Source organism: Dreissena polymorpha, chromosome 4 (genome assembly GCF_020536995.1).
Source record: "Dreissena polymorpha isolate Duluth1 chromosome 4, UMN_Dpol_1.0, whole genome shotgun sequence".
NCBI lineage: Eukaryota > Metazoa > Mollusca > Bivalvia > Myida > Dreissenidae > Dreissena > Dreissena polymorpha.
Window position 1 is genome coordinate 128,465,826 of NC_068358.1, and position 25,462 is coordinate 128,491,287.

At 36.8% G+C, this 25,462-nt stretch overlaps 1 protein-coding gene and 1 long non-coding RNA gene across 5 annotated transcripts in view; one reads left to right on the plus strand and one right to left on the minus strand.

Annotated features, from left to right (window-relative positions):
• Window positions 1–25,462, plus strand: part of LOC127876424 (semaphorin-2A-like) — a 169,280-nt gene that overhangs the window by 69,361 nt on the left and 74,457 nt on the right. For all 4 annotated transcript variants that reach the window (XM_052421699.1, XM_052421702.1, XM_052421701.1 and 1 more), the window contains exon 4: window positions 1,893–2,364. In XM_052421699.1, coding sequence (XP_052277659.1) covers window positions 2,241–2,364 — 124 coding nt within the window. In that variant the 5' untranslated portion in view covers window positions 1,893–2,240. The remainder of the gene's footprint in view (window positions 1–1,892; window positions 2,365–25,462) is intronic.
• Window positions 1–25,462, minus strand: part of LOC127876433 (uncharacterized) — a 114,052-nt gene that overhangs the window by 19,500 nt on the left and 69,090 nt on the right. The gene's annotated exons all lie outside the window — the stretch shown is intronic.

A 25,462-nucleotide genomic window follows, 5' to 3' on the forward strand; every position in this document is an offset into this window, starting at 1 on the left:
GGCAATATGGACATTATGCATGTCATTTCATTTTGTTCCTACATCAAAAATTCTGGTTGCTATGGCAACAAATAGACTAGAAATACTGCTGAAAATGGTGGTTTTCTGGATCCTGCAATAACTTGTAAGAGTTCTTAATTTTTTTTCAGGAAACTTGCAACATGGATAGAAGGCAATATGGACATTATGCACATCATTTTATTTTGTTCCTAGGTAAAAAATTGTGGTTCCTATGGCAACCAAAAAAAATTAAACAATTCTGAAAATTGTGGAATTTCTGTCAATGGTGGAGCCGGTAGGGGACCATATTGCTTGACAATAGCCTTGGTTTGGATGTAAGCTGGAGCATGATTTACATGGGCTTTAGGAGCATTTTAATGATAATATGACCCTCCTTCTGAAAAAACTTGGCTCAATGCATGTGCCTAATGTGTCATCCCAGATGAGCCTGTGCAGCTGTGCAGGCTTATAACAGATGACACTGTCCGCTTTCATGCAATTTTTGGTGTAAAGGAAGTCTATTCTAAACGTTAAGCCATTCAAGGCAGAAAGTGTTGTCCCTGATTACTCTCATTAAGGTTGTGAGAATAACTGTTCTGCAATGAATGCCTACACAAATAAATAATTTAATTTGTTAAAGTGTTTATGAAAAATGTGATGCCACAAATTGTATAGGAGACACTGACTTCCATGATTATTTCAGTTTTCTATGGTGAACGCTGTTGACCTCTTTGTAGACCTTCTTTATTTAGCTTTCATCTAAATTTCGGTAAGTCTGATCTTCAAGCATTTGTGGGTCAAATGCCATAATCACCAATATATCCAAGGGTATAAGTCTGTTCTTATTTATTTCAACCTACATAACCACATTTTGCTGTTGAGAGGCTGGTACTATGGCTTTGATAATGTTACTTGTAAAACATCATCAAGTTCAGAAGTCAGCATTATCTGTCATCAACTCAGTGTTTTTTGGAGGCTTCAGTAAGCTTACATTAACAGTTTACTTTGCTTTGGCTGCAGCACAGATTGCTGTTATTGTAACTGAAACCATTGCCAAGGGCGGAGTAATAACATTTATATCATGTAAAACTATTAAGTCTGTCTTTCCCTGTCAGTTGACCTGTGAATTTTACTGCTGGAAAGTGGACACCAACATCATTAGTGTTGTAATTCTTGCCATTCTAACAATTAACCTGACACATGAACTGTGTCTAACAATGGTCATTGGACGCTTTATTGACAATACAATGGTCATATGATGCTTTATTTACTCTATATACTATAAATGTAATGTGTTGTAAACTAAGTTAAGTTTAGGGTAAGAATTTCAGTTTGCTAATAGGGAAATGTCAATATTTCATGAATTATTTTGGCTTCGCTAGTTATTATAAAATTTGATGGTAATTTGCGTAGGCGTTAACCCTCAGTGTCAGAGGTTGCCTAAAGGCTGTACCACAATTCCATATAATTATGTTGTGTGTAGGATTATGTTCTTTATAAGTGTTGAGATAAAGAAAATTATAGAACTTTTTAATATGAATTGTAAAATTTCTTACTGTTGACCATTATCACCTAGTAAATAGCCAGCTGCAATAGCAATTTTATTTATCTTCATGTGAATATTGTTGTGAGTAGTGTTATAATTCACAAACATTTACATCAGTATTATTGCAAAAACATCAACATAGAAAATTAATCTTCATGGTTGTACTGTAAGTAATCCTGAAAAACATCATCTTGAGGTTTAAGTGAAATAGGATGTTGTGAGGATTGTGTGCTATATTTATCTGTGTTTTCTTTTTTGTAAATACGTAGGTATATACATTACAAATAGTAAATGCTTATAAAACATATAAAGTGTGTGTGTATCTATTTGTTTCCTTTTATTTCAGACAGAATTGTAATACATTGCGTACCGTCACACATGCAATACGGAACAAGGATGTTAAAAAGAGACTGTGATTATTACTATTACAAATAATAAGTGAAGTGGGAAAGCAGGAATAAACTGCATACAAAACAAATATAAAATAGTTAGAAAAATAGAAATTTGAAAGTGGATACTTGTGCATCATCCCACAATAATAATTGGGCAATAGGCAATAATAATTATTATATGTGTCAAATATGTGTCAAAAGATAAATTTAGTGAATACAAGACAGTTGTTTAGATGACAATCACTTGATGTTAAGCAGTGTATCAACAAACTAGTGAAGAAAATCTAATCCCAGCTATTTTAATGATAAACACATTAAGACTTTGCAAGATGACAATATTGAATCCTTCTGTAAGTGGATGCTGTCTGTTAGCAGTCAGTGTGTTGACAGTACTTGCGGGTCCAGTAACATACCTAGACCAGGAAGGTTAGTATTATGTCATATTATAATACTTATATATTTAGTGGCATGCCTAGGCTTATGCACTTACGCATACAGCTGATATATAATATTGAAAATTTTAAACCACCAAAAAACGATATTCGAACTATTCCCTTACCCAGTTTGGCATACTATTGCCATCATATTGAGACACAACGGAAGTTGTTAAGACGAAATGACCTAGACATTATGAAAACTGACTATATGACCTGCCTCATGCAAAAATGTCTCTTATACCCTAAAAGGCTAGTGTAGCCTCAGCCTTGCCTGCACAATCATTCAATCAAATGAATTTGAGTAATGTTTTGGGGAAACCAGGCTTAATGCATGTGCATAAAGTGTTTCCCCAGATAAGCCTGTGTGGACACTTTTAGTTTTCAATTTATCCCTTGGCAGTCTCTAGGAAAAACAACAAAATGCATCAGCTGTGTCTTTCCAGCAACCAATATGATAATTACAATTGTGATAACAGAAAAAAACAACTGAACAGGTGGTGAAAGAAATACTATCCAAAAGATGGCTTGTTAACTATCAGTGTTTTTCCCAGACCAATTAATTAATTTGTTCACCAGATAAAACAAGATTATTTGGCTGCATCAGCTCTTTTGATTGGCCAATCTTTTCCAATATAGTTTGACATTGACACATGTTGCAAGTTAATTAACACAGTCTTTTTGAGGCCTTTGATCTTCGGTTATTTTAAGGTGTTACATTACAAATGTTAATGATTGCTAACAAACCATGGTCTATTTCAGTCTGTGCAATCAGTACCATTCTAAAATAAGTTAAAATAACCCATATTCATTACAAAGGTCAGGCCAGCCCAGTTTGAAATTAACTGGATACATTTGTAATTGAAATTAGTTTGATTTAAATTTGAATGTATCCCTAGCGGTATTATGAGTACCCTGGTGTATAATTATGGATGGGAATGAAAAGGGACCTTATTTAGGGGTCTGCTCAAATCCCTCTAATGAATGGTTCAATTCATAAACTTTATAAATGCAAGCTCAGGGACCCATTTAGAATTGTCACAGTTTAAATTCCTATGAAATAGACATTTTCTTCAAGACTTTCATTTCTACCTGTTGATTTCCTCTTAGGTCAGTAGTTGACTTTCAGTCTACAGTTTTGTATGACAGTCTATTATGCAAAGTTCTGCTGTGACAAATAAGGCAATTAAGTTTAATTGTGATATTGTGACAGCTGTTGATAATGAGTAGGATTGCACATGAGTTGATCAGTTGCACATTACCAGAATAGAATTATTGCAAGGTTTTGCTCACTCCCAATCAGCTTTAAAATATTAACATTTTTATTTTTATGCCCCCCTTCGAAGAAGAGGGGGTATATTGCTTTGCTCATGTCGGTCGGTCGATCTGTCGGTCGGTCCGTCCACCAGGTGGTTGTCAGACAATAACTCAAGAATGCTTGGGCCTAGGATCATGAAACTTTATAGGTACATTGATCAAAACTCGCAGATGACCCCTATTGATTTTGAGGTCACTAGGTCGGGGGTCAAGGTCACAGTGACCCGATATAGTAAAATGGTTTCCGGATGATTACTCAAGAATGCTTAGGCCTAGGATCATGAAACTTGATAGGTAGATTGATCATGACTCGCAGATGACCCCTATTGATTTTCAGGTCACTAGGTCAAAGGTCAAGGTCACGATGACCCGAAATAGTAAAATGGTTTCCGGATGATAACTGAAGAACGCTTATTCCTAGGATCATGAAACTTGATAGGTAGATTGATCATGACTCGCAGATGACCCCTATTGATTTTCAGGTCACTAGGTCAAAGGTTAAGGTCACGGTGACCCGAAATAGTAAAATGGTGTCCAGATGATAACTCAAGAATGCTTATGGCTAGGATCATGAAACTTCATAGGTACATTGATCATGACTGGCAGATGACCCCTATTGATTTTCAGGTCACTAGGTCAAAGGTCAAGATCACAGTGACAAAAAACATATTCACACAATGGCTCTCACTACAACAGAGAGCCCATATGGGGGGCATGCATGTTTTACAAACAGCCTTTGTTTAACCAGGTTTTCCGAAGGAAAAAACAGGTTATTAGATTGGCAAATGTCGGTGGGCAGGCTGGTGGACGGGCGGAACAAGCTTGTCCGGGCCATAACTTTGTTGTTCATTGTGAGATATTAAAATGATTCGGCACATTTGTTCACCATCATAAGACGGTGTGTCGCGCAAAAGAAATACGTCGTTGTCTCCAAGGTCAAGGTCACACTTTGAGTTCAAAGGTCAAAAATGGTCATAAATGAGCTTGTCCGGGCCATTTTTATGTCATTCATTGAGAAATTTTAAAATCGTTTGGCACATTTGTTCACCATAATTGGAAGATGTGTCGCGCGAAAGAATTACGTCGATATCTGCCAGGTCAAGGTCGCCACAACTAAAAATAGATTGATTTTTAAACAATGGGGGTAACTTTGAACAATCAGTAACTAGAAATGGCGCGGCAGAGGCAGACGCGTATCCCCAGGCCGCATGTTTGACCCAGGGGCGCCCCATGGTTGGTAATGGGTCCATGCATAGTTAAGATTGACCGTATGTCATAAGAAAAGTTCAGTATCAATTAGAAGTGAATCAGTGTAGAAAGAAATTACAGTCCACTCTTGTTACCTCGACATCGAATATCTCGATATTCTCGATATGTCGAAGTAAGCTCAATGTCCCATTTTTTTTCCTTCTTTATCTTTATAAATAAACATCGCTTATCTCGATTTTCGTTATGTCGAATAATTCGATGTCGATATAAAATTTGGTCCCGAGTCCCGATTACACATGTATTTACTGTGGTTTATCTTGAAGTGGGAATAACTTTTCCAGTGTCGGCAAAAGGTGAGAAACTTTTTCTTTGATACTTCACCGTCCCGCTTCGCCCAGCTGCTCCCGATACTGTGCGGTAGGAAATTGATCCGTTAATTGCATCAATTATCATACGTTGTAATGTCGTTAGCCATCAACACTTGATTAAGGCCTGTCACTTTAAGTGTCACTTTAACATCAATTAACTGCAATTAATTCACAGCCTGTCGAAAGGCCGAAAGACTAATTGTTTTTACAAACAACATTCCAAAATGCATTGAGTTATATTTTTGCTTATATACACCGTCGTTTACTCAACAGTTTAGAAAAATTTCATGCAATTCTGTAATACTTAAAACGTCATTTTTTAGCATTTAAATAGCAAAATTTATCGTGCCTCATAAAATGCGTATATATCAGGAAGAGAGTATTATGCCACACGGTGACGGCTTTAGTTAGATCACTTAGCAGGTATTAAGATGTTAAAAACAAGGTAAATTTTCGTCTCATTTTTTCTTTGATTTTGATTTTATTTTTTCCTAATCGGTTATCTCGAACTCTCGTTATGTCGATATTTTTTCTTGGTCCTGCCGACTTCGAGATAACGAGAGTGGACTGTATAGTAAAAGACAATTTTGGGTGGGTGTGGCCTATTATGGGCGGGCGCCCCAGGGTTGGTAATGGGGCCATACATAGTTGAGATTGACTGTATTGTCATAGGAGAAGTTCAGTATCAATTAGAAGTGAATCGGTGTAGAAATGAAGAAATTATAGTAAAAGACAATTTTGGGTGGGTGTGGCCTATTAGGGCGGGGCGCCCCAGGGTTGGTAATGGGGCCTTACATAGTTGAGATTGACTGTTTTGTCATAAGAGATGTTCAGTATCAATTTGAAGTAAATCGGTGTAGAAATGAAGAAATGAAGAAATTATAGTAAAAGGCAATTTTGGGTGGGCCTGGCCTATGTGGGCGGGGCGCCCCAGGGTTGGTAATGATGCCATGCATACAGGACCCTCAATCTGTCAAATCCACGGCTGAAAATCGGCCGCATTCCCCCCCTGAAAAGTATACTTTTTTCCCCTTTTTGGTGGAAATATTCCCCCTAAAAAAAATTAAATTTTTTTTTTTTTTTTTAGATAGATGTCTCATGATTATTATAGCTCAATTCTATTTTAATTAAATCTTGATAAACATACTAAATTATGAAATAAGCAATGAATATAGTGCAAACAATGACAAATGTAATAATTAGATAGTAAGTAAAAAATCCCCTCAAAAAGGGAAACGCCGAGAAAATTCCCCCTGCTATGGGTAGCGACCCGCTTCCCCTAAAATGGATTGAGGGTCCTGGCATAGTTGAGATTGACCGTATTGTCATAAAAGAGGTTCAGTATCAATTTGAAGTGAATCGGTGTAGAAATGAACGTTTTATAGTAAAAGGCAATTTTTGGTGGGCATGGCCTATGTGGGCGGGGCGCCCCAGGGTTGTTAATGGGGCCATGCATAGTGGAGATTAACTGTATTGTCATAAGAGAGGTTCAGTATGAATTTGAAGTGAATCGGTGTAGAAATGAAGAAATTATAGTAAAAGGAAATTTTGGGTGGGCGTGGCCTATGTGGGCGGGGTGCCCTAGGGTTGGTTATGGGGCCATGCATAGCTGAGATTGACCGTATTGTCATAAGAGAGGTTCAGTATCAATTTGAAGTGAATCAGTGTAGAAATGAAGAAATTATAGTAAATGGCAATTTTGGGTGGGCATGGCCTATGTGGACGGGATGCCCTAGGGTTGGTAATGGGGCCATGCATAGCTGAGATTGACCGTATTGTCACAAGAGAGGTTCAGTATCAATTTGAAGTGAATCGGTGTAGAGATGAAGAACTTTTACCTTCATTAAAGTTTGGTCATAACTTTTGGAATATTGAAGATAGCAACTTGATATTTGGCATGCATGTGTATCTCATGAAGCTGCACATTTTAAGTGGTTTAAGGTCAAGGTCAATGTCATTCTTCAAGGTCAAAAGTCAAAATATACAATCCAAGGGAAGTAATAAGCTTTAAAAGGGAGATAATTTCTTAACCTGCCAAATGATATATTGAAATTTTATTTCAAAGCGGCGTAATAGGGGGCATTGTGTTTTTTACAAACACATCTCTTGTTTCAAATTCAAATCAAGGTTGCCACGAGTAAAAATAGATTGAATCTTACACAATGGGGGGGGGGTAACAATGCACATTTTGAATTGTCTCCCTTATCAGACTTTTTTTTTCAAATCGAAAACCTGGATTTGTGACAATTTTGTCCGTTGTAATTTATGTAAATTGAAATGATGATTGGACACAAAAGGACAGACAATCAGGACAAAAACAGTACTATAATTAATATGTTTATATTAATAGATGTAAATGTGCCTAGTTATCCCCCGCCAGAGGCGAAGGGATATTGTTTTGGCGTTGTCCGTCCATCCGTCTGTCCGTCCAGCCGGCCGGCTGTCCTTGCGTCCGTCCGGCACTTTTGTGTCCCGAGCCATATCTTGGAAGTGCTTTGGCGGATTTCATTGAAACTTGGTATGAGTATATATATGCATAAGAGGATGATGCACGCCAAATGGCATTGTACACCATCTGTTAAAAACAGAGTTATGGCCCTTTGTATCTTGAAAAAATGCTTTTTACTATAGGCACTTTTGTGTCCGGAGCCATATCTTGGAAGTGCTTTAGCGGATTTCATTGAAACTTGGTATGAGTATATATATGCATAAGAGGATGATGCACGCCAAATGGCATTGTACACCATCTGTTAAAAACAGAGTTATGGCCCTTTCAGAGGCGAAGGGATATTGTTTTGGCGTTGTCCGTCCGTCCGTCCGGCCGGCTGTCCTTCCGTCCGTCCGGCACTTTTGTGTCCCGAGCCATATCTTGGAAGTGCTTTGGCGGATATCATTGAAACTTGGTATGAGTATATATATGCATAAGAGGATGATGCACGCCAAATGGCATTGTACACCATCTGTTAAAAACAGAGTTATGGCCCTTTGTATCTTGATAAAATGCTTTTTACTATAGGCACTTTTGTGTCCGGAGCCATATCTTGGAAGTGCTTTGGCGGATTTCATTGAAACTTGGTATGAGTATATATATGCATAAGAGGATGATGCACGCCAAATGGCATTGTACACCATCTGTTAAAAACAGAGTTATGGCCCTTTGTATCTTGAAAAAATGCTTTTTACTATAGGCACTTTTGTGTCCGGAGCCATATCTTGGAAGTGCTTTGGCGGATTTCATTGAAACTTGGTATGAGTATATATATGCATAAGAGGATGATGCACGCCAAATGGCATTGTATACCATCTGTTAAAAACAGAGTTATGGCCCTTTGTATCTTGAAAAAATGCTTTTTACTATAGGCATTTTTGTGTCCGGAGCCATATCTTGGAAGTGCTTTTGCGGATTTCATTGAAACTTGGTATGAGTATATATATGGATAATAGGAAGATGCACGCCAAATGGCATTGTACTCCATCTGGTAATAACAGAGTTATGGCCCTTTGTATCTTCAAAATAATGCTATTTTAGTGTCAAATATAACACTTTTGTGTCCAGTATATAGGCGGGGGATATCAATTCAACAAATTTGCTTGTTTGTCTAAGGTTTACAATAAATGGAATGTGTGGTGACATAGAGGAAATAGTTTCATGTAGTGATCAGAAGGTCTCAATGTGGGTCAGTTTTCTCATGATCATCAACTCTGCTACTAAAACACCAAGTACTTCTGAACAAAAGACTCAGGATCCCTTTAATAGGTTCAAAGAGTTTGATGAAATTAAGCAAAAATAAATGGGGTTTAACTAATTTGAAAAGTTGTATGTAAATAATTCAATAAAATAGCAGCACTTGCACAACCTTAACACACTGATTTTGCCTTTAGTGTATACATCAGGGGTGGCGAAATCAAATGTCCGAGTTGCCCGAGTCGTATATTTGCTTGTCTGGGCAACTGATTTTTTTCAATTAAGTTGTCCGTGGACAACAAGTTTGTTAAAAGTCGGGTCCAGGTATACAAAAAAATACATTGTATTAAAGCTGTAATTAAGTTTTACAAAACCGGATGTTGACATGCGATTACATTGTCAGTGCTATTTGCGGAGCAATCAAGCTAAAATACGGGCACTCTCCTGCGCAGTGATCTCCCTTATTCTATAAGAGACCAGGAGCATGCCGCATTTTAAACATTCGGCCCAACCGTTAGACAGTGTACAGACTGGTTTCTTTATTTTCACAATCAGACGGAAATAAAAAGTATCAAAGTAAGATAATCAAAACACGGTCTACCTTGTTATTTAAGACGACTTTAATGGTAAAAATGGAACATTTAGTTTTTTTAAATCTTCAACAACGGAGCAGAAACCCGAAGCTTTGAGCAGTCCACCTCCCCAAAAAACTAAGAAAGATTATGATAAAAAATATTATCTAAGTATACGCACCAGAACTTTTCAAGAAACTTGGCTCACAGATTTTCAATAGTTACCAGTTGATGATAATCATATTGCTACCAGTAGCGGCGCAGAGCCTCAGTCTGATGAGGTTGACATATTGGATTAGTTTAATTTGTTAAGATTACGATGTACTTATGTTCAACACATGTTTTAACACTAGCTTTTCAAGATTAAAAGTTTTAGAAAGTCTTTATATTGTTTATTATATACTGCTATAATGAATGTACTATTGAAATACAACAATAAACAAAACTAGCAAATCATACTCATTTTGGTATATTCCACATTGTTTTACATTTATCAATAAATGCGTTTATAATTTATATAAACATTAACGGACAAGTGTAGTTCAGCAACGGACAAGTTAAATTTCCTAAATGGTTGTCCGTGGACTAGTATAGTTTTTTGAGATTTCGCCACCCCTGTACATATTCATCATCCTGTCATAACTAAAGAGTGAGACAGTTTGTCAAAGGAACTCTTGGCAGCCCACATCTGTTAATCATGTTAATCAGTTGTGCATAAATGAGCAGGTAAGCACCCGCTGAAAGCTGAAAGGCCCTATAGAACATGAACAAACAAGACTCCAGATATGCCCATCTGGCTATCCCTTTCTCCATTAGAAGGGAAGTGAAAATGGCTATGTGCAAACAATATAAAACATGAACAGCTTGCGAGTAACTTGCAGTCTGTTCAGGTTTTATGCTGTTTGCTGCTCATCATTATCTAAGGGTAGGAAATGAAGCCTTTCAATCTTAAATATATTAAGAAAGGACTTCAATTTAATTTGATTTTCTAAAGGACTTCAAATGCATTCAAGTGGATCATAAGGGTAAAGGGCTCTACAGCAATCCTACAAATGTCTGCTGTATAATTCACCTGGTTACATTACGTTCTTATGAGCTGCTGCTTGCATGTTAACAGATTTGGAATTGAAAAGTAGTTAATTGCCGATGGACATTTTCCATTCCTTAGCCAGGGATCAAATGTCCAATTATGCAAATGGATCTAAGATTGTAAGGATACATGTACAAACTTTTCCTGTCACATGGTTCATTACTGTTTCACGGCAAATGCTTATTTAATGATACTGTAAATCATATCAAACCTTATGGCTCTTTTCACTGGTATAAAAGGACACTGAAATGAAGAACCATTTACCACCTTCACTGACAGGTATATATACCCTATCCTTTTGAGGTCAACTGGTTAATGGGTGTGAACAATGGTCCAGGATTTTATATCCTGTTTGAAGTATGTAGTAAAAAGGAGAGGTGTTAATTTTACTTCTTCATAAATTCCTTATTTTAATGCCACCCAAAATTAAATGGCAAAAAGGTCACAAGTGCTCTGATGGAAAGATTATTTTTATTATGTGACTGAAACATTTTACCTAACCTTTGTTTACTGATTTTTGAACTTGTTGTCCCCTACTGGTTTCACCGGAGGGGAATTATGGTTTGCGCTCTGTGAGTGTCTGTAAGTCTGTCAGTCTGTTTGTCACACTTTTCTGGATCCTGTGATAACTTTAAAAGTTCTTCATATTTTTTCATGAAACTTTAAACATGGACTTTCAGTTAAATACAAATAGCAGGATTTTTGGGAATTTCGTGTCGTGAAAAATCCCATTTTGGGAAAAAAAATAATCGCAAAACTGGCTCAATTGTGTAAAATAATCGCATGTAAATAGTGTTTCTTTTATTTCAAAGAGGCCATTAACTGGTAAATTACGACTATTTTGATAACATATTATTAAAATTTTACAAAATATTATGAACATTTGTGATAAGTGCAGGTTTTTTTAATCTGATTTTGGGGAAAGGGCCTGGCCATTTTTTAGGGGGGGAAAATTGCGCGAAACGCCATTTATTAGGGAAAATAAGGAAAGTTTTAAATAATCAATTTAACATATTTTACTTTTTTAAAACAAATTCAAGGCAACAGATAATTTAAATATGCAATATGTTTATATTTTCTACACTGGATCAGGTAAACTTGTATATTTAAATGTTTAAAAAAAAAAAAAATCAATTGGGATTTTTTTTTCAATTGGGAAAAAAACAACTAGATTTGCATTGGGAATGGGGCTGATATTCGGACCCATGGCATAGGGCAGTGATGACGTTGCCGCACTCCAACGCTGATTTGGAGCATTGTTTCAGTGTTTTAAAGAAAATACAACGGGATGACAGAGAGAACTTAGCCATGACAACAATCAAAGTTCTTTTGAGTTTAAAGTTTAATGAAAAAACAGCGTGCTTCAACACCAAGATTGTTAGCGAAATGTGTGTTGCCGCGAAACACATTTGCAACTGATGTAGCATCCGGATTCCATTCTATACATACATGGTGACGTCATTACACGTGCTATTGTCAGTAAAACCGGTGTGTACTCAATGGTCCGGATTTGATTGTACGATCTACTGTTTTTTTTAGCCCACCTAGCTGATTGCTCAGGTGAGCTTTTGTGACCGGTCTTTGTCCATCGTATGTCAGTCCGTTTGTCTGTCCGTAAACATTTGCTCGTAAACACTCTAGAGGCCACATTTCTTGTCGCATCTTCATGGAACTTGGTCAGAAGCATTGTCTCAATGAAATCTCGGCCAAGTTCGAAACTGGGTTGTGCCTGGTCAAAAACTAGGTCACTAGGTCCAAAAAAAGAAAAACCTTATAAACACTGTAGAAGTCACATTTCATGCCCAATCTTCATGTTACTTTGTCAAAATGTTTGTCTTAATGATATCTTAGATGAGTTCAAAAGTGGTTCCGATCTGTTGAAAAACATGGCTGCCAGTGGACGGGGCAGTTTTCCTTATTTGGCTATAGAGAAACCTTGTAAACCCTCTAGAAGTCACAATTTTTGCCCAATCATCATGAAAGTTGGTCAAAACATTGGTTTAATTGCTGTCTCGGACATGTTCGAAAATGGTCGAGATCAGTGGAAAAAACATGGACGCCAGTGGGCGGGGCATTTTTCTCTATATGTATATATAAGTGGCAGTTTTCCCTATTTGGCTATAGAGAAACCTTGTGAACACTCTAGAAGTCACAATTTTTGCCCAATCATCATGAAAGTTGGTCAAAACATTGGTTTTATTGATATCCCGGACGAGATTGAAAATGGTCAGGATCGGTGAAAAAACATGGCCGCCAGTGGGTGGGGCATTTTTCTCTATATGTATATAGTGAAAACATGTTAACACAGTAGGAGTCACATTTTTGGCCCAATTTTCATGAAATTTGCTCAGAACATTTGTTTCCTTGATACGAGAGTTGAGTTCAAAGTTGGTTCCGGTCAGTTGAATAACATGGCTGCTGGGAGGGGGACAGTTTTCTCATAATGCCCCCCCCCCCCCTTTCGAAGAAGAGGGGGTATATTGTTTTACTCATGTTGATCCGTCCGTCCACCAGATGGTTTGCGGATGATAACTCAAGAGCGCTTATGTCAAGGATTATGAAACTTCATAGGTACATTGATCATGACTCGCAGATGACCCCTATTGATTTTCAGGTCACTAGGTCAAAGGTCAAGGTCACGATGACCCGAAATAGTAAAATGGTTTCCAGATTATAACTCAAGAATGCTTATGCCTAGGATCATGAAACATCATAGATACATTGATCGTGACTCTCAGATGACCCCTATTGATTTTCAGGTCAATAGGTCAAAGGTCAAGGTCACAGTGACCCAATGCAGTAAAATGGTTTCCGGATGATAACTCAAGAATGCTTATGCTAGGATCATGAAACTTCATAGATACATTGATCATGACTCGCAGATAACCCCTATTGATTTTCAGGTCACTAGGTCAAAGGTCAAGGTCACGATGACCCAAAATACTAAAATGGTTTCCGGATGATAACTCAAGAACGCTTAGGCCTAGGATCATGAAACTTCATAGATACATTGATCATGACTCGCAGATGACCTCTATTGATTGTCAGGTCACTAGGTCAAAGGTCAAGGTCACAGTAACCCAAAGCAGTAAAATGGTTTCCAGATGATAACTCAAGAACGCTTATGCCGAGGATCATGAAACTTCATAGATACATTTATCATGACTCGCAGATTACCCCTATTGATTTTCAGGTAACTAGGTCAAAGGTCAAGGTCACAATGACCCGAAATAGTAAAATGGTTTCCGGATGATAACTCAAGAACGCTTAGGCCTAGGATAATGAAACTTCATAGGTACATTGATCATGAATCGCAGATGACCCCTATTGATTTTCAGGTCAAAGGTCAAGGTCACGGTGACCCGAAATGTAAAATAGTTTCCAGATGCTAACTCAAGAACGCTTATGCCTAGGATCATGAATCTTCATAGGTACATTAATCATGTCTCAAAGATGACCCCTATTGATTTTCAGGTCACTAGGTCAAAGGTCAAGGTTACAGTGACCTGAAATAGTAAAATGGTTTCTGGATGATAACTCAAGAACGCTTATGCCTAGGATCATGAAACTTCATGGGTACAATAATCATGACTCGCAGATGACCCCTATTGATTTTCAGGTCACTAGGTCAAAGGTCATGGTCACAGTGACCTGAAATAGTAAAATGGTTTCTGGATGATAACTCAAGAACACTTATGCCTAGGATCATGAAACTTCATAGGTGCAATGATCATGACTTGCAGATGACCCCTATTGATTTTTAGGTCACTAGGTCAAAGGTCAAGGTCACGGTGACCTGAAATAGTAGAATGGTTTCTGGATGATGACTCAAGAATGCTTATGCCTAGGTTCATGAAACTTCATAGGTATATTGATCATGATTTGCAGATGACTCCTAAAGATTATCAGGTCACTAGGTCAAAGGTCAAGGTCACAGTGCCAAAAAACGTATTTACACAATGGCAGTCAAGGTCACGGTGACTCAACTTAGAAAAATGGTTTCTGGATGATAACTCAAGAATGCTTACGCCTAGGATCATGAAACTTCATAGGTACATTGATTATGACTCACAGATGAAATAACGATGAAACTTGACCAGGATGTTTGTCTGGACAATATCATGGTCAAGTTTGACATTTGGTAAAGATTGAATGAACCGACTCCTTTCAGGTGAGCGAACTAGGGCCATCTTGGCCTTCTTGTTTATTTATTGTGATTGTGTTAATAAATGACTTCCGTGTACGTATGTATGTATTTTTATATGAATGTATTTATTCGTCCCCTACTGGTTTCACCAGAGGGGACTTATGGTTTGCGCTCCGTCTGTCAGTCTGTCAGTCAGTCCGTCCGTCCGTCACACTTTTCTGGATCCTGCGATAACTTTAAAAGTTCTTAATATTTTTTCATGAAACTTGGAACATGGATAGATGGCAATATGGACATTATGCACGTCATTTCATTTTGTTCCTATGTCAAAAATTCTGGTTGCTTTGGCAACAAATAAAAAAATATTCTGACAATGGTGGAATTTCTGATAATGGTGGAGCCGGTAGGGGACTTTTATTGCTTGGCAATAGTCTTGTTATTAATATTATAAATGAATAAAGAAGTATCAGTGTATTTCGGATAGGCTTTCGAACTAAGAAATTTACGATGTGAAAACAAATGCGAACCAAAAATGCATAAATGTCTATAAAAAGATTATATATCGCTATATGTATACATGTCCTGGAAAATCAGTTAAAGTCCCGGAAAATTTTGCTCAATGTCCCGGAAATGGTCTGAAAATTTATGGCATGTATGTTTATAGCAAGCCTTTTAGTTTCGTATCAGCAGCTTTAGAAATGTGAAGTTTGTGTTTGTTGTTTTAGTGATCATTGTGACACATATTTATTACTGTACTTCCTTCAACACATTTTACACTTGCAGTGAATACTATTCTTAAATAAAGATATTGTTATTTTTCAGTTTCTTCCTTAAACATATGCAATGAATACTTACATGTATCATACAACAAAGAAATTGGAAAAAATCTGCTTTTGTCTGCTGAGTTCAAGGGCTTTACTGGAATGCAGATTGATATTACTTTTTTGCTTTCATTTTATCTCAAGGCAGAATCCAGGAAAAGAAAAAACAGGCATCATCTTTATTAACCAGGTTTTCCGAAGGAAAAAACTGGTTATTAGTTTGGCGAATGCGGGCGGGCTGGCTGGCGGGCGGGCGGAACAAGCTTGTCCGGGCCATAACTATGTCGTTCATTGTCAGATTTTAAAATCATTTGGCACATTTGTTTACCATCATTGGACAGTGTGTCGCGCGAAATAATTACGTCGATATCTCCAAGGTCAAGGTCACACTTTGAGTTCAAAGGTCAAAAATGGCCATAAATTAGCTTGTCCTGGCCATAACTATGTCATTCATTGTGAGATTTTAAAATCATTTGGCACATTTGTTCACCATCATGGAACGGTGTGTCGCACGAAAGAATCACGTCAATATCTCCAATGTCAAGGTCGCCACAACTATAAATAGATTTTTTTTAAAAAACAAACTTACAAAGGGGGTTAATTTTGTTTGTTCATTTCAAAAGTTCAGTTTGAGTTTTCTCCCTTTATCAGATTTTTTTTTCACAATTTTGTCCCTAATGTTTTATTTGTAAGCCACCAATGTGATAATTAAAATTGTGATGAGAGAAAATAAGCTGAATAGGTGGTGAATGAAATTCTGTTAATAGTCAGTGTTATGCTAAATTTAAGAATGTTTGTGTTGCAATTTAATAATTTCTTCACTTGATACAATCAAGAACATGTTGGCTGTATCAGCTCTGGTAGGTCAATCTTTTCCAACATTGTTTGCCATTAGACATACGGTGCAAGTTAAGTTACTTTATAAATGCAAGCTCATAGACTTGGCATTCAAAATTGTCATAGTTTGATTTTCTATAGAAATGACATTTTCTTCAAGAGTTTTATTTCTGCCTGTTGATTTCCTCTTCGGTCTGTAGTTTGGTTATCGGAAGTTGACTTTCAGTCTGCAGTTTTGTTTGACAGTCTGAATATGCAAAATTCTGCTGTAAAAATTTAGGCAATTAAGTGCAATTGTGATATTGTGACAGCTGTTGATAATGAGTAGGATTGCTAATGAGTTGATCAGTTGCAAATTGCCTGAAGATAATTATTGCAATATTTGCTCACTCGTAACAAGCTTAAAATATGCAATTTATGATTTTAATTAATTATGCCCCCCTTTAAAGAAGAGGGGGGTATATTGTTTTGCTGGATGTCGGTCGGTCTTTCGGTAGACAATATCGTTTCCGATCAAAACTCAACTAATCGACTTGATACTTCACATGTGAATTGGCTTTGGACAGTAGATGGCACCTATTGAAATTGGGGTCACTAGGTCAAAGGTCAAGGTTACTGTCATAAGTGTTAAATCGTTTCCGATCAATAACACGTCAACAAATTGACTGATTGGCTTAATACATGCATTGGCCTTGGACAGTAGATGACCCTATTGAAATTGGGGTCACTCGGTCAAAGGTCATGGTCACTGTCACAATAAGTGGGAAAATAGTTTCTGATCAATAATACTTCTCATGAGCATCGGCCATGGACAGTAGATGACCCCTATTAAAATTGGGGTCAAAGGTCTAGGTCACTGTCACAATAAGTGTGAGAATTGTTTCCGATCAATAACTTGTCAACAAATTGAACAATTGACTTGATACTTCACATGTGCATTGGCCTTGGACAGTAGATGACCGGTATTGAAATTGGGGTCACTAGTTCAAAGCCCTGTGTGGGGGGCATTTGTCTCCTTCCGCGAAACTCTTGTTTAAATTGATTTGAAAATTGAACCCAAAAGGACAGGCAAACAGGACATAATTATAATATGTTTATATTAATAGATGTAAAAGTGCATAGCCCTTCTAAGGGTCCAGAGTTTAAATAGTTCCGCGTAGTGATGAGAAGGTCACAGATTAACATCCCATCACTGTTCTCAAGACCTGCTATGAGACAACAAGTACTGGTTCTACACAGAAATAAGACTCAATAGTGCAGGGTTCGCCAAAATTTGAAAAATCTGTCAGTCATTTGGACTGACAGACTTGAAATTTTTGTCAGTCCGAATCAGTTTCTGTCAGTCCCACTGTCCGACTAAACCATAACAGCAAAACACAACAAAAGTGAGTGCCTTTTAGGTGTTAATTGGTTTTGATCAAATTAAAATACAATAAAAACATGTCCAAAGTCGATATAATGAAACAATTATTATATTAATAATAAACCACATATAAACCAAAGGCATGTCAAACTGTTTTTAGCCCACACAGCTCTACAAATCCGTGTTCTTGAAAAGTTAGGGTGACATCCAATCAAGTTTGACTTAATTGCACACACCCATTCACACTACTTTGGATGACTTCAATTTCTGTTTATTAGCCAATTTCCCAAGTTCTAAAACAACACCTATTGTTAAAATATTTTCCCTTAAATGAGGTGGTTGATTTCAAGGTTCAATTAAATTAATGTCCTTCACACCTATTACTTGATAGAAAGGCCCATGATAATTACCACCATCCATTCTTGTTGTCTGAAATAACACAAAACATAATGCTACAATCTATCAATAACAAATCAACACATGTCCGAATTTTAAATTATACAAAATATAGTACATTGGGTGGAAGAACTTCGTTTGATTTCAGAAATTGCTGGTATGTCAATTAAAATATATCCTTCCCAGAACAATATAATAATGAAACTATTTAACAGAAATGCTCACAAATGCATGTTGAAACAAGTTTTCATGCAATTTTTGTTGTGGAGAAATTAAATGCAACAAACAAAATGGCGGACGCACCCGGTTGCTTTTTAAACAAAGACCGTTGATTTTGAACTCGCATGTGATAGTCAATTCTAATCCAACTTTAAACATCAAAACATCAAAATGAAGGTAACAAAAAAAGGATTTTGACAGAAGTTGAAAAAAACGCATTAACCTTCTATTAATCCAATAGCACATTATACACTTTGAGTGATCTTTTTGAAACCATTTTTCATCCGATTGTGTCGGTCAGTTGGACCGATTATCTAAAATCACTTGTCAGTCCTGAGAAAAATTTGCCCGTCAGGACTGGCGGACCGACGGTTTTGGCGAACCCTGATAGTGTTTCAATAGACTGCCTGGGCTTTTGATGCAATAAAGCAAAAAATAAATGGGTTTAATGAGCAAATGTGAAAAGCTTTTATTTAAATGCTTCACTAAAATAGTAACACTTGCGGAATAACTTTAACACACTGATTTCGCCTTTAGTGTAAATATTCATCATCTTGTTATCATAACTACAGACAGTTTGTCAAAAGAACTCTTGGCAACCCATCTCTCATAGTCATGTTAATCATAGAAACTAGCAGACAAGTGACCACTGAAAGCTAGAATGCCCTCACAGCATATTCTCAAAGACTGATGTGCCCATCTGACTTTCAAGAAATGGTAAGGACATGTATCATGCGCATGTTACTGTATATTAGCTAGTAATTTATCTGGTAACCCTTTGTCCTCAATTGTCTACTGTGTGTATTTCATCAGATTTAAAATATGATTAGCAATCAAACATTGACATTTTCAATTCTCCAGCCAGGGTTTATATGACCAATAATGCAAATGGTGCTAATATACATTGGATACAAACTTGTCCTGTCATATTGGGGGATAAATGTTTATTTAATTACACTGTTAATCATATCAATCTTTTTGGCTTGTTTCACTTGTATAATGGAAGGCTGAAATGGAGAACCATTTACAACTGTCGCTGACAGGTATCTACCTACCCTTTTTAGGTCAACTGGTTAATGAGTGTGAAAAATGGTCCAGAATTTTATATCACATTTTATGGGTTAACCCTGTTTGATGTAGTCTAAAAAGGAGAGGTGTTAATTTTACCTCTTCATAAATTCCTTTTATTTTTATGTCATCCAAAATTAAATAGCAAAAAGATCAGATGAAAGTTGTGCTCTTATGTAATGTTAATTTTATTATGTGACTTAACATTGAGACCTTCGTTACTTTTGAGATGTGAAGATGGCAAGAGAAGAACCATTTTGCTGTAGGTTAAGTGTTCTGAATCATGATCCAGCCTTTTATTTGAGTCTCAATCTGGGAAAATGGGACTTAAATACGTATGTTAAGTGACACAGCAGGATCCTGGTTGTGACAGCCCATGCTCATTGCTTTTTTAGCTCACCTGATTGCTCAGGTGAGCTTTTGTGACTGGTCTTTGTCCGTCTTCCGTCCGTCCGTGGTCCACATTTGGTTTGTTAACACTCTAGAGGCCACATTTCATGTTCGATCCTCATGAAACTTGGTCAGAAGATTTGTCCCAATGATATCTCAATCAAATTCGAAACTGGGTCATGCTGGGTCAAAAACTAGGTCACTAGGTCAAAAAAAGAAAAACCTTGTAAACACTGTAGAAGTCACATTTCATGCCCAATCTTCATGTAACCTTGTCAAAATGTTTGCCTTACTGATATGTTTATCGAGTTCAAAAGTGGTTCCGGTCCGTTGAAAAACATGGCCGCCAGTGGGCGGGGCAGTTTTCCTTATTTGGCTATAGAGAAACCTTGTAAACACTCTAAAAGTCACAATTATTGCCCAATCACCATGAAAGTTGGTCAAAACATTGGTTTTATTGATATATCGGACAAGTTCGAAAATGGTCCAGATCGGTGAAAAAAACATGGCCGCCAGTGGGCGGGGCATTTTTCTCTATATGTATACTAGGTTGGCGCTAGGGAAAAAAAATTAGTAGCCAAATTTCAGCACTACGATAAAGACCCACATTATAACCTTATTTGCTCAATGAACGAAATAATCATTATCATAAATCTATAGGTATCAACAATGACTGTATTAAATTATTATTGAAGTCACATTTAAATAAATTATTTGTTACCTGAAATCAAATAATTTTATGTTGTTTTTTTTATTTTTCATTTATATTTATTTTCATGCACTGGCATAAACAGTATACAATGTTAGAACTTTCAGATATGCACCGGTCTTTGATTGGGTGGGTCTTGCGTAACTCTTATTCGCCACCCCTCTTTTCCCAATAATTTTTGCCGTAGTCTGGTGCTTCTTGATTTTTGAAAAACACATTTACTGCAATGTATTCTTGAATTGACATATTTTTCCATAGTTGCAATATATAATTTATTGAAACGTACCGGTAAATTTGTAAGTCTTAAATACTGCATGTACTGAGTGGCTAGGCTATATTTAGTTACACATCGTCTGATTTTTAAAAAGCATGCTTTGCATGCGTAGAACTTGGCATTGCAGACGGCAGCAATAATTTCGCGCTCTTTCTTATAACACGGGTTTTACATGGCATACCGGTATTAATGCATGGTGAATAGTTCTTATCACGTGGCTATAGAAAAACGGTGTAAATCAGTTCTACAAATAGACATGATAAAATATACATGCACTGGATTTAATTTGTTACCGCATCAAATTATTAACGGGTTTTGTTTTTCACAACTTACTCGCCGTAAGTAATTTTACACTGCTCACCAATTGCAATTATTTTCTCATAATTAATGATTGTTTACAGTACGGTAAATAGGTGTGATGATGATGCCCGAAACCGCCTTTAATGTACTGCTTTATTTACCGGTTTTATATCACGTATTAATGCTACTACTGTGATTCATTGTTAATGAACCTGCGATAAACACTTACTCTGTGACCGACGTCAATCAAAAATAATAATCGCTATATAACTCCGCCTCCATAAACATTCTCGTAACCGATTGGACGTTAAATGTCACAGTTTGGCGACTGGAAAGTTACCCGAAAATTTCCCGTGATGCATCTGTCAGCATACATGACTGTGTTATGTGGCTTGAATATACGATACGGGCATCCGGTTATCTCTTATCAATGGACTATCTGTTACCACCAGGAGCTTTTATGGCGATTACATGTGGAAATCGGTACAGAGTTCTCTTTAAAAGTAGGGAATATTATATACTTATAGAGAAATATCAGGGTTTTTTTGCAATCGCCATTTTCATTCACATTTTAAACTTTAATCGCCAGCTGAAAGATTCAATCGCCTATGGCGATTTTGGCGATCGGAAACGCTAACATAGTGTATATAGTGAAAACATGTGAACACTCTAGAAGTCACATTTTTGGCCCCTTTATATTCATGAAATTTGTTCAGGACATTTGTTTCCTTGATATGAGAGTTGAGTTCGAAAATGGTTCCGGTCAGTTGAATAACATGGCTGCCGGGGGGGGGGGGGCAGTTTTCTTATATTAATATAGTAAAAAAAGCTTGTGAACACTCTACAACTGGTACAAAGATTGGTTTTATATATATCACATAATTAATGCCATAATTATTGCCCTTAGATTGTCCAAATTTTCATAATATTATACAAAATCCTTGTAAACTCTCTAGAGGTCACAATTTTGTTTCAGATTTTATGAATCTTGGTCATAATATTTATTTTTGTAAGCAAAGTTTGATGTTTGGTAAGGGGGGGTCAACTCAAAATATAGGTCACCAGGTCAAATCTTATAAAAACAAAAACACTCCATATGCCAGAGTTTTGGTTCAATTATGATAAAACTTGACCAGGTTGTTTGTCTGGAAATATCTAGGTCAAGTTTGACGTTTTGTAAAGATTGAATGAACAGACTCCTCTCAGGTGAGCAAACTAGGGCCATCTTGGCCCTCTTGTTTAATGCAATATTTGCAGCTCAGACACCGCCTTTGTTCTTGGGACTCAGCATAAATTATCTGTGCAAACATGTTTGTGTGGTGGTTTATCAACATGGTGTTACTCAATATAGTGATGCACTTTTAAGGTTGAATCATAGTGACAACTAGAAATGGCGCGGCAGAGGCCGACGCGTATCCCCACGCCGCAGGTTAGACCCAGGGGCGCCCCATGGCTGGTAATGGGTCCATGCATAGTTGAGATTGACCATATTGTCATAAGAGAAGTTCAGTATCAATTAGAAGTGAATCAGTGTAGAAATGAAGAAATTATAGTAAAAGACAATTTTGGGTGGGTGTGGCCTATGTGGACGGGGTGCCCTAGGGTTGGTAATGGGGCCATGCATAGCTGAGATTGACCGTATTGTCATAAGAGAGGTTCAGTATCAATTTGAAGTGAATCGGTGTAGAAATGAAGAAATTATAGTAAAAGGCAATTTTGGGTGGGCGTGGCCTATGTGGGTGTGGCCTATTATGGGTGGGGCGCCCCAGGGTTGGTAATGGGGCCATACATAGTTGAGATTGACCGTATTGTCATAAGAGAGGTTCAGTATCAATTTGAAGTGAATCGGTGTAGAAATGAAGAAATTATAGTAAAAGGCAATTTTGGGTGGGCGTGGCCTATGTGGACGGGGAGCCCTAGGGTTGGTAATGGTGCCATGCATAGCTGAGATTGACCGTATTGTCATAAGAGAGGTTCAGTATCAATTTGAAGTGAATCGATGTAGAAATGAAGAAATAATAGGAAAAGGCAATTTTGGGTGGGCGTGGCCTATGTGTCCGGGGCACCCCAGGGTTGGTGATGGGGTCATGCATAGTTGAGATTGACCTTAGTGTCATAAGAGAGGCTCAGTATCGATTTGAAGTAAATCGGTGAAGTTAATGTAAATTAACATAAAATATGAGTGAAAATCTCTGACCCGGCCCCGCCCCAACCCCCATAACTTTTGACCCAGGGGTCAGATCATAATTCCGTCACTGTCACCGTCGCACATATGCTCATAGCTACCATGTATGTAAGTTTCAAGGTTCTAGTGCTAATAATGTAGGAGGAGCAGGTGGCCAGGACGGACGGACAGACGCACATCCATACAATATCCCCACGTTTTTCGGAGATAATTATATTAATCACATGGCCTTTTGAATTTTCACTGATATCATCCTATTTTGTATGTTTTGTTTAAATTTGAAATATGCCAATTACTTTACTGATAAATCAATCTCAACAAGGAAACAAAATTTAAAAAACATTAACACAATTATGCTTTCATGTATTTTATCTTATAATGTTAAACAGTGTTATTTAAAGATTGTCAGATCGCCAGCTGCAGTATTAAGACAATCTCAGACAAAGATCAAATCTGATTAAATATTTCAATTTAATTCATGTAACCTAGTATGCTTGAAGCTGGTGGTTTCACCCGAGATAAAATCTTTTTAAATGAAATAAGTAGAGCAATTAAGTTGTAAGGTTTTTATTGCAATTACATGTTGAAACTTAATTGACCATGTGCATTCTTGTAAGTTACAGTTGATTGAATGATAAGATATTCATTTAGTTGAATTTTCAATCCCCCTCCCCCCAGTCACTGCACTATCTAAGGTGCAAACTACTTTTTATCCCCGCCAAAAAAAAAAGACGGAGGGGATATAGTAATTGGTCCTGTCCGGTCCGTCCAGCTGAAACTTTGTCCGGAGCATAACTTCAAATCTAGTCAATGAATTTACTTTAAACTTAGAATAAAAACAGATGGCAACTAGGAGAAGTGCAGTGACCAAGAACCATAAATCTATCTACCTTAGGTTTTGAATTATCTCCCCTTTTATATAACTTTAAAGTAAATTTTTGTCCAGAGCATAACTCTAAATATACTGAAGGGATTTACTTGAAACTTGAAATATAAACAGATGGCAACTAGGAGATGTGCAGTGACCAAGAACCACTACTCTATCTACCTTAGTTTTTGAATTATCTCTCCTTTTATATAATTTTTAGGGTAAATTTTTGTCCGGAGCATAACTCTAAATCTACTGAAGGGATTAACTTGAAACTTGAAATATAAACAGATGGCAACTAGGAGAAGTGCAGTGACCAAGAACCACAACTCTATCTACCTTAGTTTTTGAATTATCTCCCCTTTTATATAATTTTTAAGTAAATTTTTGTCTGGAGCATAACTCTAAATCTACTGAAGGGATTTACTTGAAACTTGAAATATAAACTGATGGCAAGTAGGAAAAGTGCAGTGACTAAGAACCATAACTCTATCTACCTTAGTTTTTTAATTATCTCCCCTTTTATATAACTTTAAAGTAAATTTTGTCCGGAGCATAACTCCAAATCTATTGAATGGATTTACTTTAAACTTAGAATATAAACAGATGGCAACTAGGAGAAGTGCAGTGACCAAGAGCCTTAACTCTATCTACCTTAGTTTTTGAATTATTTCCCCTTTTATATAACTTTAAGGTAAATTTTTGTCTGGAGAATAACTCTAAATCAACTGAAGGGATTTACTTGAAACTTGAAACTTAAACAGATGGCAAGAAGGAGATGTGCAGTGACTAAGAACCATAACTCTATCTACCTTAGTGTTTGAATTATATCCCTTTATTTAATTTCAAAGTAAATTTTTGTCCAGAGCATAATGAATTATCTCCCTTTATTTGTTTTTACAAATATTATTCTACTCTCTAAAACAAATGTTGTCATACAAGCAAACACATTTTGGCGGGGTTTGGCACTACTGTGACAAGCTGTTGTTACCATTTTACATGTGCTTGTATCTCATGAATACAAGAAAAACTCAACAAAAGATTACAGGTCACTTATTTGAATTACAATATTAACCTCTTGGATTTAGGTAATTTTCATTTGTACCTCACTGGAGATCCGATTACCAACTATTATTTATAATAATTGAGTATTGTAATACTAAATAGTAAATATTAGAATGTTACCAAATACCAACTGTTATTTATAATAATTAGCTTTTAAATTCACTATTCAAATATCACTAAATTCCAACTTTTATTGATAATAATTAG